Consider the following 12003-nt stretch of genomic DNA (forward strand, 5'->3'; position numbering starts at 1 on the left):
CATTGTCCACACTCGTTTCATGCTTTCGTGCTGTAGACAGGAATCTTTGAGGACATGCAGAATCTATTTTACGCTGACCTTTAGTAAGTCACAGTCAGATTACAGAGAGGAGGAGAAGTTTGAGAACAGACCTAGCTGTTGTACTCTCTGCATCATTATATGCTAATCTCAAGGTTTGCTGAATGATGAATGCACGCTGGTAGTTTTGTGTTGACAGGTTTTTGATGCAGGGAGAGGAATTTTAATTGCATTGTGTGAATATTTAGGAGAGGGAAACAGAGTAATTGCAAATGATTACATTTAGAAAGAACTGTAGGCTGTAGGCTATAGACTGAGATCCTCATTGTTCATGCAACATTTATAAATCCTAGGTCAGTGTGCTGTCAAACCAAGTTTAGAGTAAGGTCATGTTGTCAGATTAGAGAAGTGCAGGCGTCATCTAACGTGAGGCCTAAAGTAAATCTGCTCTCTTTTGTCCTGTGAGGAGGAAGGAAGACACACAGTTAATAGAATAGTGACAAAGGAGAGGGGAAGGCAGCGGTTCTTTGTCAGTCTGATTTGATAAGAGCGTAACTAAGAGATGCATGAGTGGTTTAGTTGGTTGGTTTATCCTTTATTTCAATTTAGAGATAAAAAAGTACACAACAAGAATTTATATTATATAGAATGTGTCTTGTCAGATTAATAACTAGGTCTTATATATAAGCAGATGAAAAACCTTTTAACTGTACTATTATTTAGTGTATTGATGCTGAATCCTACTTTCCCAGCCAACCTGAAGGAGCTGATCTCACAGACCATAACCAGCTGGGCCCAGGAGTCCCACATTCAGGACCCAGAGCTGGTCAGAGTAATGTTCAGCCTGCTGAGGAGGCAGTATGACGGCATCGGGGAGCTGCTGCGGGCCATGAAGAAATCCTACACGATCAGCGCCAAATCTGTGCAGGATGCTATTAACCTGTTGGCATCTTTGGGTCAGATCAGGTCTCTGCTGTCTGTACGTATGGGCAAAGAAGAGGAGAAGCTCATGATTGATGGACTTGGGTAAGAAAATCAGTTTTTTTGTGTCAGGCGTGAGTGTCTGTGTGCAGTTAAATTTCCAGAGTGTGAATTGCTTTGATGTCTTCACAGTGACATCATGAACAACAAGATTTTCTACCAGCATCCCAACCTGATGCGAGTGCTGGGCATGCATGAAACAGTCATGGAGGTCATGGTCAATGTGCTGGGAGGAGACAAGTCACAGGTAGGTGGGACAGCAGTGCCCTCAACTGCAAACTGCATTTGCTCAGTTGGTATAAAACCACTTCTGTCTTTCCATGTTATAGAACTGGTAGTATTTATTAAAAAATGTTCTTTTCGTGGACAGTTGTAGATTATTACATTTACAGCATAATAAAGGGATATTAGTAAATCTGTTTACTGTTTAAAAAGGTAGAACCAGCACGTGTGTGGAGATTTTAGTTGTGTAGTTAACTCAGATGTTAATGCTCCTGATCTGTATCCATTAATGTAGTTTTTGGAATATCCAATTGCAGTCAAACAGAGGCTAAGGGTTTTATGCTTAGCAGGTCGTATACTGACCTCAGTTAAACAAACTCTCCTAGGGGGGTTGAGGCAACTCAAAAGCAACAACCTAATACCCAGGAAAGACCACAAAGGTAATACAGAGGGCAGAGGAATAAACTGGGCATGGGAGGACGTGAGCGGACTGAGCGGGAGGTCTCTCAAGCCAGTCCTTTTTGAGAAGTGCTGACAGAAACTTGAAGAGGTGCTTGTGATTTAATGCCAGGACTAGTGCCAAGCATGAATTGAGCCCCAGACAGGCAGACCTCAGGGAGACATTCAGGCCTTCACATCGGACTCGAGCTGTCTGATCACGCAGCCTCAGGCATAAATTCCAGACCAGTTCACTGCCACTTGATATGTGCGCTTCACTTACTGTGACCGTATAAAGTGGCAGTACCCAGCTCGTAAATGTATACTGGGTTTGCAGTATTTACTCTGTAATTATCTCACATGTTTGCTAATAATGGGCTGCATAATACCAAACCACTGGTAAACCTTTATAAAACATAGTGTAAACAATGAAGTTACACCAGCTCCAATGGGGAGATTACTTTGGTGTTAACAAAACAGGAGAAAGTTAGCATTGCTTGTGCATATTTGCAGACTGTAATATCTGAGATTTCTCTCCCACTGGTATCTGGAAGTTTACTTTTATCTCCGGCACTGACGGAAATGAGTCTGGACGCTCTGAGTAAACATTGGACTGATCTGTAGCTGGACTAATGAGCCTTACTCAGAGGTAATGGCATTAGATGTAGATGTCTTCCAGGCATCCTAATATTAAAACCTGCCTCTGCTCGCTAGAAAGATTCTCATCCACAATGGCTAGATATAAATTAGATTTCACTCTCTCTCCCTGCAGATTGATCAAGCCTTGTGTATTTTGTGTTTGAATTTCTATGGTAATTGTTTCCTACATGTGTATGTCATGTGTTCATCCATAGGAAATTGCTTTCCCAAAGATGGTGGCCAGCTGTTGTCGTTTCTTGTGCTACTTCTGTCGCATTAGCCGCCAGAACCAGAAGGCCATGTTTGACCACCTGAGCTACCTGCTGGAGAACAGCAGCGTCGGACTGGGTAAGCAGAAAAGGCATGAGAAGGTCTGACACTGTCTGAGGAAATTCAAATGTGACCATGAAAAATCACGATCTTTTTTTACCTCATCTGATCATTGAAGGGAGTAGAGATCCTGAAAAAAAGAGTTGTAGTGGAGGAGAAGAATAATGAGGGAGGTGCTCAAAACTGCTAAAAAATGCTGCAAGTACTTTTTCAGCAAATTTATTACCCACATTATGACAAAGGACAGGGAAAAATGAAACTGGCTGTAATTCAGTATCAGTTTAAGTGAGAAGAGGCAGCTGATGGTGTGAGAGAAGAGGGGAGATAAGGTACAGAAGTTATTTAGTCATGCAGGGCAGGACTGATGAGTCACCGGGCTTTGGCTGCTGCTGAAAACGAAGGCATCTGAGTGAAAGAGGAGAGGTTCACAGGGTTGGCACGGGACACATGAATGCAAACAGCACTTGTATGAAACATTTGATATTTGCTTACTCATCTTTCACTCATCCGCGTGAACTTTCTGGGCCATGTTCTTGTTTTTCTAAATGTTAAAATCATTACAGAACTGAACGATGACTCAAAAATGTCTGCAGAACATCAAAGCATGTCTGTGGCTGTGATGATTATGTAGGTTGAATGTGGTTTTATTGGTTACCATATTAGAGATCAGACTGATGTTTGACAGAATAGAATGATTTGAATTAAATATTTAAATATATTATAACTATAATTTGTATATTTGAGAAAAATATAGATATATTATAACTGTATCATTTGTATATTTAAGAAAAATATAGGTTTATTCATAAAGAAATATGTGTTGCCTAATACTCTTTTTGCTTAAGCTGCTGGATGCCTATTGGAAATGTTTCTTTAGTCTCAAAGTGTTGCATATTAATAATGTATATGTAAATATGAGGATACCGCATGTAGCTAGACTGCCCCCTGTAGTTTAGATGATGCCAGTTGGCTTTGCTGGTGACTTTACTATGTGATACGTGTGTGTTTAGCCTCTGAAGCTATGCGGGGCTCCACTCCACTGGATGTTGCAGCATCCTCAGTGATGGATAACAACGGCCTGGCTCTGGCTCTGGAGGAGCCTGATCTGGAAAAGGTTTGTGAAAGAAATACATTAAACCAATCAATAAAAATAGTCATTCTTATCACTTTTAATATGATTCCCTGTCTGTACTGAATCATACATTGTTTGATGAGGAGAAAATACAATCACTATCATGTGTGTGTTTGTGTAGGTGGTGACGTATCTGGCAGGCTGTGGTTTGCAGAGTTGTGCCATGCTGGTTGCTAAGGGTTACCCAGACTTGGGCTGGAACCCCATAGAGGGAGAGCGCTACCTGTCCTTCCTGAGGTTTGCCGTTTTCTGCAACGGTACGTTGACTCTCTGCTGATTTTCTTTTTAGCCAAAAGCTGTGGAGCTGCTCAGGTGCCAACCTCGGAGAAAGCCTGTGAATTCTATTCCATTTGTCTCCATTTGTCATATCAGGTGAGAGTGTGGAGGAAAATGCCAATGTGGTGGTGAAGCTGCTGATCCGGCGTCCTGAGTGTTTCGGTCCCGCACTGAGAGGAGAGGGAGGCCAGGGTCTGCTGGCTGCCATGAAGGAGGCCATTAAGATTGCTGAGGATCCTGCTCTGGACCTGCCCACAAACCCTGCTGGAGTCAGTACCGGGTATGGATCCACATTATGTGGGATTATTTTGTTCTTTTATTGTGTTTTTAAATGAACATGATTATTATATCATTCACTATTTTATTATAATCCTAGTCTTCACTAAAGAGGATTTAAAATGTCTTCAGGTGATGTAATTAAAAGTCAGCAATCATTAAAAATAACTAATTTTGATTACCCTCTAATAATTGTGCTCATGCTTGTTCTTTTTTTTAGAAAACAGAATGAATGAGATAATTTATTCACCCACTGAATGGGGAAGTTAAAGTATTTTAATTACATTTGAGACACAACTTAGAAATCATACAGAGGTTCAGAGAAAAAGATTTAGTATTGATTGAAAGAGACTGGAGTTGGTGCCTGCCTGCATACATCAGTATGCAAAGGCAATAATACACTGGCTGCATTTTAATGGGGAAAGTTATTACTGCCCGAAGTGAGAAGGGGGATTTGGGGAGTGGGTCAGAATCAATAAGTATAACATGAAGCCCTAGGTACGTATAGTTTGCCAAAACTTTATCATAACCACTTGCAATATTGCTTTTGCTGATCCGATGCCCATTTTATTGTAAACCAAGTTTATCTTGAAAAATTTATGTGTCTGTGGGTTTCTTTGTTTAGTCTCCCAGCTTCTAGAAACCATTTCTATTGCAGTGACAAATTACTGTTTGTGTCTCAGGTGTGGTGAGGAAGAAGGAGAAGTTATTCACATGGGCAATGCCATAATGTCCTTCTACTCAGCCCTCATTGACCTGCTGGGACGCTGTGCTCCTGAGATGCATGTGAGCCGGAACACATAAGTAACATTGGCTTGTATTAAACCAATGTGAAAGAATATAAATGTTCTTTGTTTTTATTTGGCAGCTCATCAACGCTGGTAAAGGTGAAGCACTGCGCATCAGAGCCATCCTGCGCTCTCTGGTTCCCACTACAGACCTCGTAGGCATCATCAGCATCCCCCTCAAAATGCCCGTGGTTAATAAAGGTACCCTGGTCTAACTCCTTTTGACATGAAGTCAGCAGATAAAACGGTAGAGTAGCAAAGAATAAAGTCAAACTCAGACCCTCAAACTGATGCTCAGTCTTGCAGGTGGAGAATTATTTGGTATGATTGAGACTAGGATCAGGAACTCAGTTCCTCCTATTTTTATCTAGATACTGTTAGATACTTTCTCCTCACCAGCAGAAGATGAACTTCATATCTCATTTTTGCTAACATTATCTAATACGAACACCAGCTGAGAATTAAATAGAGTTCAGCTCCTTTTGCTTTCGTATTGTATTTTACCTTAATTACAATCTTAACGCCAGCGCCTATGTTTCCACACAGATGGGTCATTAATCATATACTGTGTCAATTCTCTATTTAAAGATTAGCTTTTCTTAGTTCAGCTCTTTTCTCCTAAATCTTCTATCCTACTCAGCTTTTTTCCAGTCCTTTTAACCTGAATTGTTTTTCCTCTGTGTGTCCAACCTTCAGACGGTACGGTGACAGAACCTGACATGTCGGCCTGTTTCTGTCCGGACCACAAGGCCCCCATGGTGCTCTTCCTCGACCGAGTGTACGGCATTGAGGACCAGAGCTTTCTGCTTCAGATGTTGGAGGTTGGCTTTCTGCCTGACCTTCGCGCCTCAGCGTCTCTGGACACGGTGAGTCCTGAATACAATCCTTCAAATGTCTTTGTGCTTTGCCAAGAATCTAGCACTTCCTATAAACATTTGCATATAGTGACTGTGCCTTGCTAACATGTGACGTTCTCTGTTCCACAGGAGGTGTTGAGCACCACTGAGACAGCGTTAGCCATGAACAGGTACATCGGCTCGGCGCTGCTGCCTCTGCTGACCCGCTGTGCCGATCTTTTTGCCAACACAGAGCACCACGCACAGCTGATTGATTCTACGCTGCAGACCATCTACAGGCTGTCTAAAGGTCGCTCACTCACCAAAGCTCAAAGGGATGCTATTGAGGACTGCCTGCTGGCCATCTGCAAGTAAGACCTATTAAACAAAAGCTGAAGAGGAACTCGATCTGTGGTCTAATGGCACATGCTGGTTTGTTGGTCTCTGTGCTTTTATGTTTAAACAATATAACTGTCTCTCAGGCATCTGCGTCCCTCCATGATGCAGCAGCTGCTCAGACGGTTGGTGTTCGACGTTCCCATGTTAACAGAATACTGCAAAATACCTCTGCGGGTGAGGCCCGACTTTTCAAAATGTTTAATCCTGTTTGTGCTTTTATGTAGAGGTTCAATGCCATTTTATGACTACAAAACTTTAAACCATGTTTTTTTAATAAAAATTATGATTTCTTCTATCTTATGTTTTGATTCTGCTCTCTAGCTGCTGATCAACCACTATGAGCAGAACTGGAAGTACTACTGTCTGCCGTCCGGTATGGGCAGCTTTGGTATAGCTTCTGAAGAAGAGCTGCTCCTCACAAAGAAACTCTTCTGGGGAATCTTTGACTCTCTCTCCCAAAAGGTAGAAATGGATTCTGGTAACCTAAAACTCATTATTTATATGCATTATATTATATTATATATATAGCTAGTAATTAGACATAATTAGACAATTAGACAACAGTAATTTGACTTGATGCGAGCGGTGTAGATTCGTTTTTAATCTCCCTACCTTCTTGTGTGTACCTCCATCTTTGACAGCGATGTGTGCAAAGTGCAAAATAATTTCAAATATCAAAGTTTTTTTGAATCTTGAATATAAATATATAAACGTTTACCAGTCTATCTGTGCTTTATCTTGTGATGCTTCTTTCTTCTGTTTTCTGGAGCTTTTGCGTTTTCTCTCTTTCCTGAGAGACACAGTTAGCCAAAGGTATTAAAGTGAAAGCTCACTGAAATACTTGTGAACGGTTCAGCTGAGGCGAAGCCTAAACGTGAATCATTTATCAGCTTGTGACAGACCTTTGCTTGGTGCAGATTTTTCCAGCTTTGTTTTTCACACTCGCTCTGCTCCCCTATTAATCTTTTCAGAGATGTCTGAGACTCTGTTTGTAACCCGAGTGTGTCTTCTGTAGAAGTATGATGCCGAACTTTTCAAAATGGCCAAGACGTGTCTGTGTGCCATCGCTGGAGCCCTGCCCCCCGACTTCGTAGATGCCAGTCCAGGAGCAACACTGGAGAAACAGGCATCTGTGGATGCGACAGGCAACTTTGACCCCAAACCCATCAACACTGCCAAGTGAGTGATCTGAAGATCCACTCTAAAACCGTCAGCGTTAACGTGGTTTGAGGCCAATTCATTTGATTTATAAATACTAAAACCTGCTCAAAAAGTCAAAACATCACTGTATGTATAACTAATGTAAATATAACCGTTCTCTACTTCCAGTATCTCTCTTCCTGAAAAACTTGAGTACATTGCCAACAGATATGCAGAGCATTCCCATGACAAGTGGTCCTCAGACAAGGTTAGAGTGTTGCCTTAATGACCAGCTGCATGCCTGGCTCTGTAGTATAAACCATCATGTACAGTAGAGGACAATGTACCTGAAGTAGCATCATTCTATGGAACTGCTTTTGCAGGTGTCAGCAGGTTGGAAGCATGGAGAGAATTTGGATGAGCAATCCAAAAGCCACCCTTTGCTGAAGCCTTACAAAAGTCTAAGTGAGAAGGTATGAGCCCACTGTAGAGTATGACAGAGTCACCAGTCAGAACCACACCCTGCAGTGAAACGCTTGCTCCCTTAGAGCAGATCATGTGCCGTGGAAGGTAATACTGTTGTTGTTTCCAGTCCAGTTTGTCTGTCTGCCTGTTGGGAACAACAGGTGTGAGGTCAGAGAGTGACAGGCATGTGTTTAATGCTTAGGAGAGAGAAACGTACCGCTGGCCAGTGAGGGAGTCCCTGAAGAGCATGTTGGCCATGAGCTGGAACATTGAGAGGACCAAGGAGGGAGAAGCCATGTTCCAGCAGCGAGAGAACGAAAAGCAGCGAAAGATCTCTGAATCTCAGGTCACGTCCTGCTGTCCTGTTTGTCAGCACTTACTGTAATGCTGCTTTTTGCTTTGAAATTCTTACTGCTATATTTTAAAGTTATAAAAGTATTTGTATTGTTTTCGTGGCATTTGCCATAACTGTGCTCTTTTCTGACTTTGTAGACTAATGGATTTAGTCCTGCTCCAATGGACCTGCACAATGTGACTTTGTCTAGAGAGCTGCAGGTTGGTTATTGTTTCGGTTGTTGCCACCAATGCTTTAATCGTAGGACAAATGTCAGAACTGAAATGCTGCAGTACATATTTTTATTGACATATGATCAACACCTTGCTGTGTCTGCAGGGCATGGTGGAGGTGGTTGCAGAGAACTATCACAATATCTGGGCCAAGAAGAAAAAAAGTGAACTTCTTAGCAAAGGTGTGCCTGTCGCTTCACTCCAGGACATTGAATCATTTCAACTTCTGTCTTTCTCAATGCCTTTTTTCTCCTTATTGAATTTCATTACCAGGAGGAGGGACCCACCCGCTGCTGGTTCCCTATGACACCCTTACGGCTAAAGAGAAGCACAGAGACAGAGAAAAAGCTCAGGAGCTCTTTAAGTTCCTACAGATCAGTGGCTACGCTATCACAAGGTCTGCTTTGATATGTAATTATAAATTATAAATCACAAAGCAAAGTTTTTCTTATATTAACACCACTGTGATACATAATCCTTATTTTTTTTTAAATTGGCTTTACTGTTTTGGAGAAATCAGCTCTGGTCCTGTTTTCTCATAGAGGTTTGAAGGACTTGGAACAGGACTCGTCTTCCATGGAGAAACGTTTTTCCTACAAGTTTCTCAGGAGACTGCTAAAATACGTTGACTCCGCCCAGGAGTTCATCGCTCACCTTGGTAAGTGACCGTTTACCCACTAAACGTGTCCTGTCCCTCCATGCTGCTGTTGATGCTCAACTTTGCTTTTAATCCAGAGGCTATGGCCACTAGTGGAAAGACAGACAAATCTCCTCATGACCAGGAAATCAAGTTTTTTGCCAAGGTCTGAAAGTCTAACTCTTTATTGCTAGTAATCACTGAAATATATTTATATAGGAGCTATGTAAATTGGTTTTGCTTTCATTGCTGCATTCCTTCTCTCCAGGTGCTGCTTCCCCTCGTGGATCAAACCTTTAAAAACCACTGCCTCTACTTCCTGTCCACACCCAGCAATAACCTGAGCAGCTGTGGCTGCGCCTCCAACAAAGAGAAGGAGATGGTCACAAGGTACTTTGAAGAAGCAGTCCATAATGTCATCTATCAGTGTGGTGTGTTTGCAGAAAGTGGTTTTAAAGCCACACCTTTATTTCCTTTTTCCTACTTTGCTTTTTCCTAAAACCATTTGTTCCACCCTGTGTGTACCTTCTGTCTTTTCCAGCCTGTTCTGTAAACTGGCAGCTCTTGTCAGACACAGGATTTCTCTCTTTGGTAAGGCTGACATGCCTGTGTTTGGACCTTTTGTTTGCCTTTTGTTCTCTTCATAGATACTGTAAATGTCTCTCGTGCAGGTAGTGATTCAGCAATGATGGTGAGCTGTCTGCTCATTCTCACTCACTCGCTTGACACCAGGTAAGACAGAAACATCAGAACTGAATAAAAGGTTTTATTGTCTGTACACACTGCACTGAGTCTCCATGGACATTATCACTTGTCTTGTCTTCTCAGAACAGTGATGAAGTCTGGCTCTGAGCTGGTGAAAGCTGGTTTCAAGACTTTCTTTGAGAACGCAGCTGAGGACTTGGAGAAGTTGCATGAGATGCTGAAACTGGGAAAGTTCTTGCAGTCCCGTGCCCAGATGAAGAGCGTCAGCCAGAGCATCAACTATGTGACTGTGGCCTTGCTGCCGGTCCTCACTGCCATCTTTGAGCACATCAGGACACTCGAGTTTGGAGCAGACCTGCTGTGTGAGTGTCAATTCATAATGATTTCCTTTTTGATTTAACACTTTTTAAATTGATTGCAAAATTGAATTTCCAAAATGTTATGGTTCGTGTTGGAATGAAAGAGATTTTTGTGTTTTTTTCCAGTGGACGATGTGCAACTGTCCTGCTACCGAATTCTGACCAGTTTCTACTCTCTGGGAACAGGAAAAAATGTCTTTGTGGAGAAGTAGGAGATAAAGTAGTTCTTAAACATAGCATTTTGTTGTAAAATGCCCTTTGATTGACATTAGCACTACTACGATATATTTGCTCTTTAAGTTTGAGGTTATACTGAAAGGAAAGAAAACAGTTTGTGGTTAATATCAAAGCATAGGTTGCAGAGTAGTCACACAGACTGATTATTTATAGTAATGTCTTCTTTTCCGCCTCGTTAATGAATTCACATTGTTATTCAGACATCTGCCAGCTATTGGGGAGAGTCTGGCAACCCTGGTGGCGGCCATGCCTGTGGCGTTCCTGGAACCCCACCTAAATGCCCACAACCCGCTTTCTGTCTTCAACACAAAGACTCCCAGAGAGAGAGCCAGTGAGCGTCCCCTAAAATTCAAGTTTTCACTATCTGTAGTCTTTTATCTACAATTAGCTTCTGTTTCCAATTACAGTGTCTGCTTTATCTTCTAGTCCTCAGTATGCCCGACACGGTGGAGGAGATGTGTCCAGAGATGCCTGAACTTGAGAGGCTGCTGAAAGACGTGTGTGATGTCTCAGAGTCTGGTGCTCGCTACAGTGACATGCCACAGGTCTGAAGGGCTAGTGGAATACTGAAAACATAGGCTGCGTCACGTTGACATTGTAGATTCTAAATCATTTAGAAGATTTTGACAATTGCTTAGTCTGGAGACAAAATGACCTGTCTCATTGTTTTTCATCCCTTCAATCATCCAGATGATTCACATTCACATTGTGTGCTCTAGGTCATTGAGGTAATCCTTCCCATGCTGTGTAACTATTTATCCTACTGGTGGGAGAAAGGTCCAGAGAACTCGCCTCCAGATGCTCAATGTTGCACCATGATCACCTCTGACCATCTCAGCATCATCCTGGGAAACATCCTCAGGATCCTCAATAACAATCTTGGCATTGAGGACGCTCCCTGGATGAAGAGGATTGCAGGTAACCCAGGGGCAGTCAGTTGTTGGTCAACCAACTGGAGCCAGTAATCTGCTGGTTGAACTGTCTGTGGGGGAAATTCTTTCAGATATACAAGCCATTACAAAACATGTCTCAGTCCAGAATATACTTAAAATTTTCTGTCTCCAGTTTACTCTCAGCCAATCATCTGCAAAGCCGGAGCAGATCTTCTGAGAACCCACTTTCTCCCCACGCTGGACAAACTGAGGAAAAAGACCGTGAAGGTGAGAGCCTAAAATCTATGACGTATATCTGCAGCACTGGTGCTCAGTGGTACCTGCAGTGAAAGTAGATCATTAATTTTTGCTGACTTCATTATTTTTATTTTATAGTAAGCATATTAAGCTGTCAACAGTCAGAGGTCTAAGAATTTACACTTCTGTTGTCTAGTGAATCGATGGCCAAAGATAATTTGTTGGTGCTTTTCTAACCCAGGTTGTGGCTGAAGAGGAGCTGCTGAAGGCTGACGGCAAAGGCGACAACCAGGAGGCCGAGCTGCTCATCCTGAATGAGTTTGCTGTGCTCTGCAGGGACCTCTACGCTTTCTACCCCATGCTCATCCGCTATGTGGACAACAACAGGTGCAGAGCATCACGTACTCTCAGTCTGTGTCACTGCTGTG

General features: G+C 42.4%; 1 protein-coding gene across 15 annotated transcripts in view; it reads left to right on the forward strand.

Moving 5' to 3' along the window:
- LOC114849501 (ryanodine receptor 3-like) overlaps positions 1 to 12003 on the forward strand; it is a 61383-nt gene that overhangs the window by 34878 nt on the left and 14502 nt on the right. For all 15 annotated transcript variants that reach the window (XM_029141044.3, XM_029141046.3, XM_029141038.3 and 12 more), the window contains 31 exons: positions 771 to 1044; positions 1132 to 1246; positions 2514 to 2646; positions 3639 to 3742; positions 3882 to 4017; positions 4133 to 4316; positions 4996 to 5098; positions 5181 to 5301; positions 5797 to 5966; positions 6087 to 6307; positions 6419 to 6509; positions 6657 to 6797; positions 7351 to 7514; positions 7665 to 7743; positions 7859 to 7948; positions 8143 to 8286; positions 8433 to 8495; positions 8614 to 8689; positions 8781 to 8904; positions 9050 to 9165; positions 9243 to 9310; positions 9413 to 9534; positions 9686 to 9735; positions 9816 to 9876; positions 9973 to 10211; positions 10335 to 10416; positions 10646 to 10776; positions 10872 to 10990; positions 11165 to 11363; positions 11511 to 11605; positions 11817 to 11962. In XM_029141044.3, the coding sequence (XP_028996877.1) occupies positions 771 to 1044; positions 1132 to 1246; positions 2514 to 2646; positions 3639 to 3742; positions 3882 to 4017; positions 4133 to 4316; positions 4996 to 5098; positions 5181 to 5301; positions 5797 to 5966; positions 6087 to 6307; positions 6419 to 6509; positions 6657 to 6797; positions 7351 to 7514; positions 7665 to 7743; positions 7859 to 7948; positions 8143 to 8286; positions 8433 to 8495; positions 8614 to 8689; positions 8781 to 8904; positions 9050 to 9165; positions 9243 to 9310; positions 9413 to 9534; positions 9686 to 9735; positions 9816 to 9876; positions 9973 to 10211; positions 10335 to 10416; positions 10646 to 10776; positions 10872 to 10990; positions 11165 to 11363; positions 11511 to 11605; positions 11817 to 11962 (3961 nt within the window). The remainder of the gene's footprint in view (positions 1 to 770; positions 1045 to 1131; positions 1247 to 2513; positions 2647 to 3638; positions 3743 to 3881; positions 4018 to 4132; positions 4317 to 4995; positions 5099 to 5180; positions 5302 to 5796; positions 5967 to 6086; positions 6308 to 6418; positions 6510 to 6656; positions 6798 to 7350; positions 7515 to 7664; positions 7744 to 7858; positions 7949 to 8142; positions 8287 to 8432; positions 8496 to 8613; positions 8690 to 8780; positions 8905 to 9049; positions 9166 to 9242; positions 9311 to 9412; positions 9535 to 9685; positions 9736 to 9815; positions 9877 to 9972; positions 10212 to 10334; positions 10417 to 10645; positions 10777 to 10871; positions 10991 to 11164; positions 11364 to 11510; positions 11606 to 11816; positions 11963 to 12003) is intronic.

This window comes from Betta splendens, chromosome 24 (assembly GCF_900634795.4).
Source record: "Betta splendens chromosome 24, fBetSpl5.4, whole genome shotgun sequence".
NCBI lineage: Eukaryota > Metazoa > Chordata > Actinopteri > Anabantiformes > Osphronemidae > Betta > Betta splendens.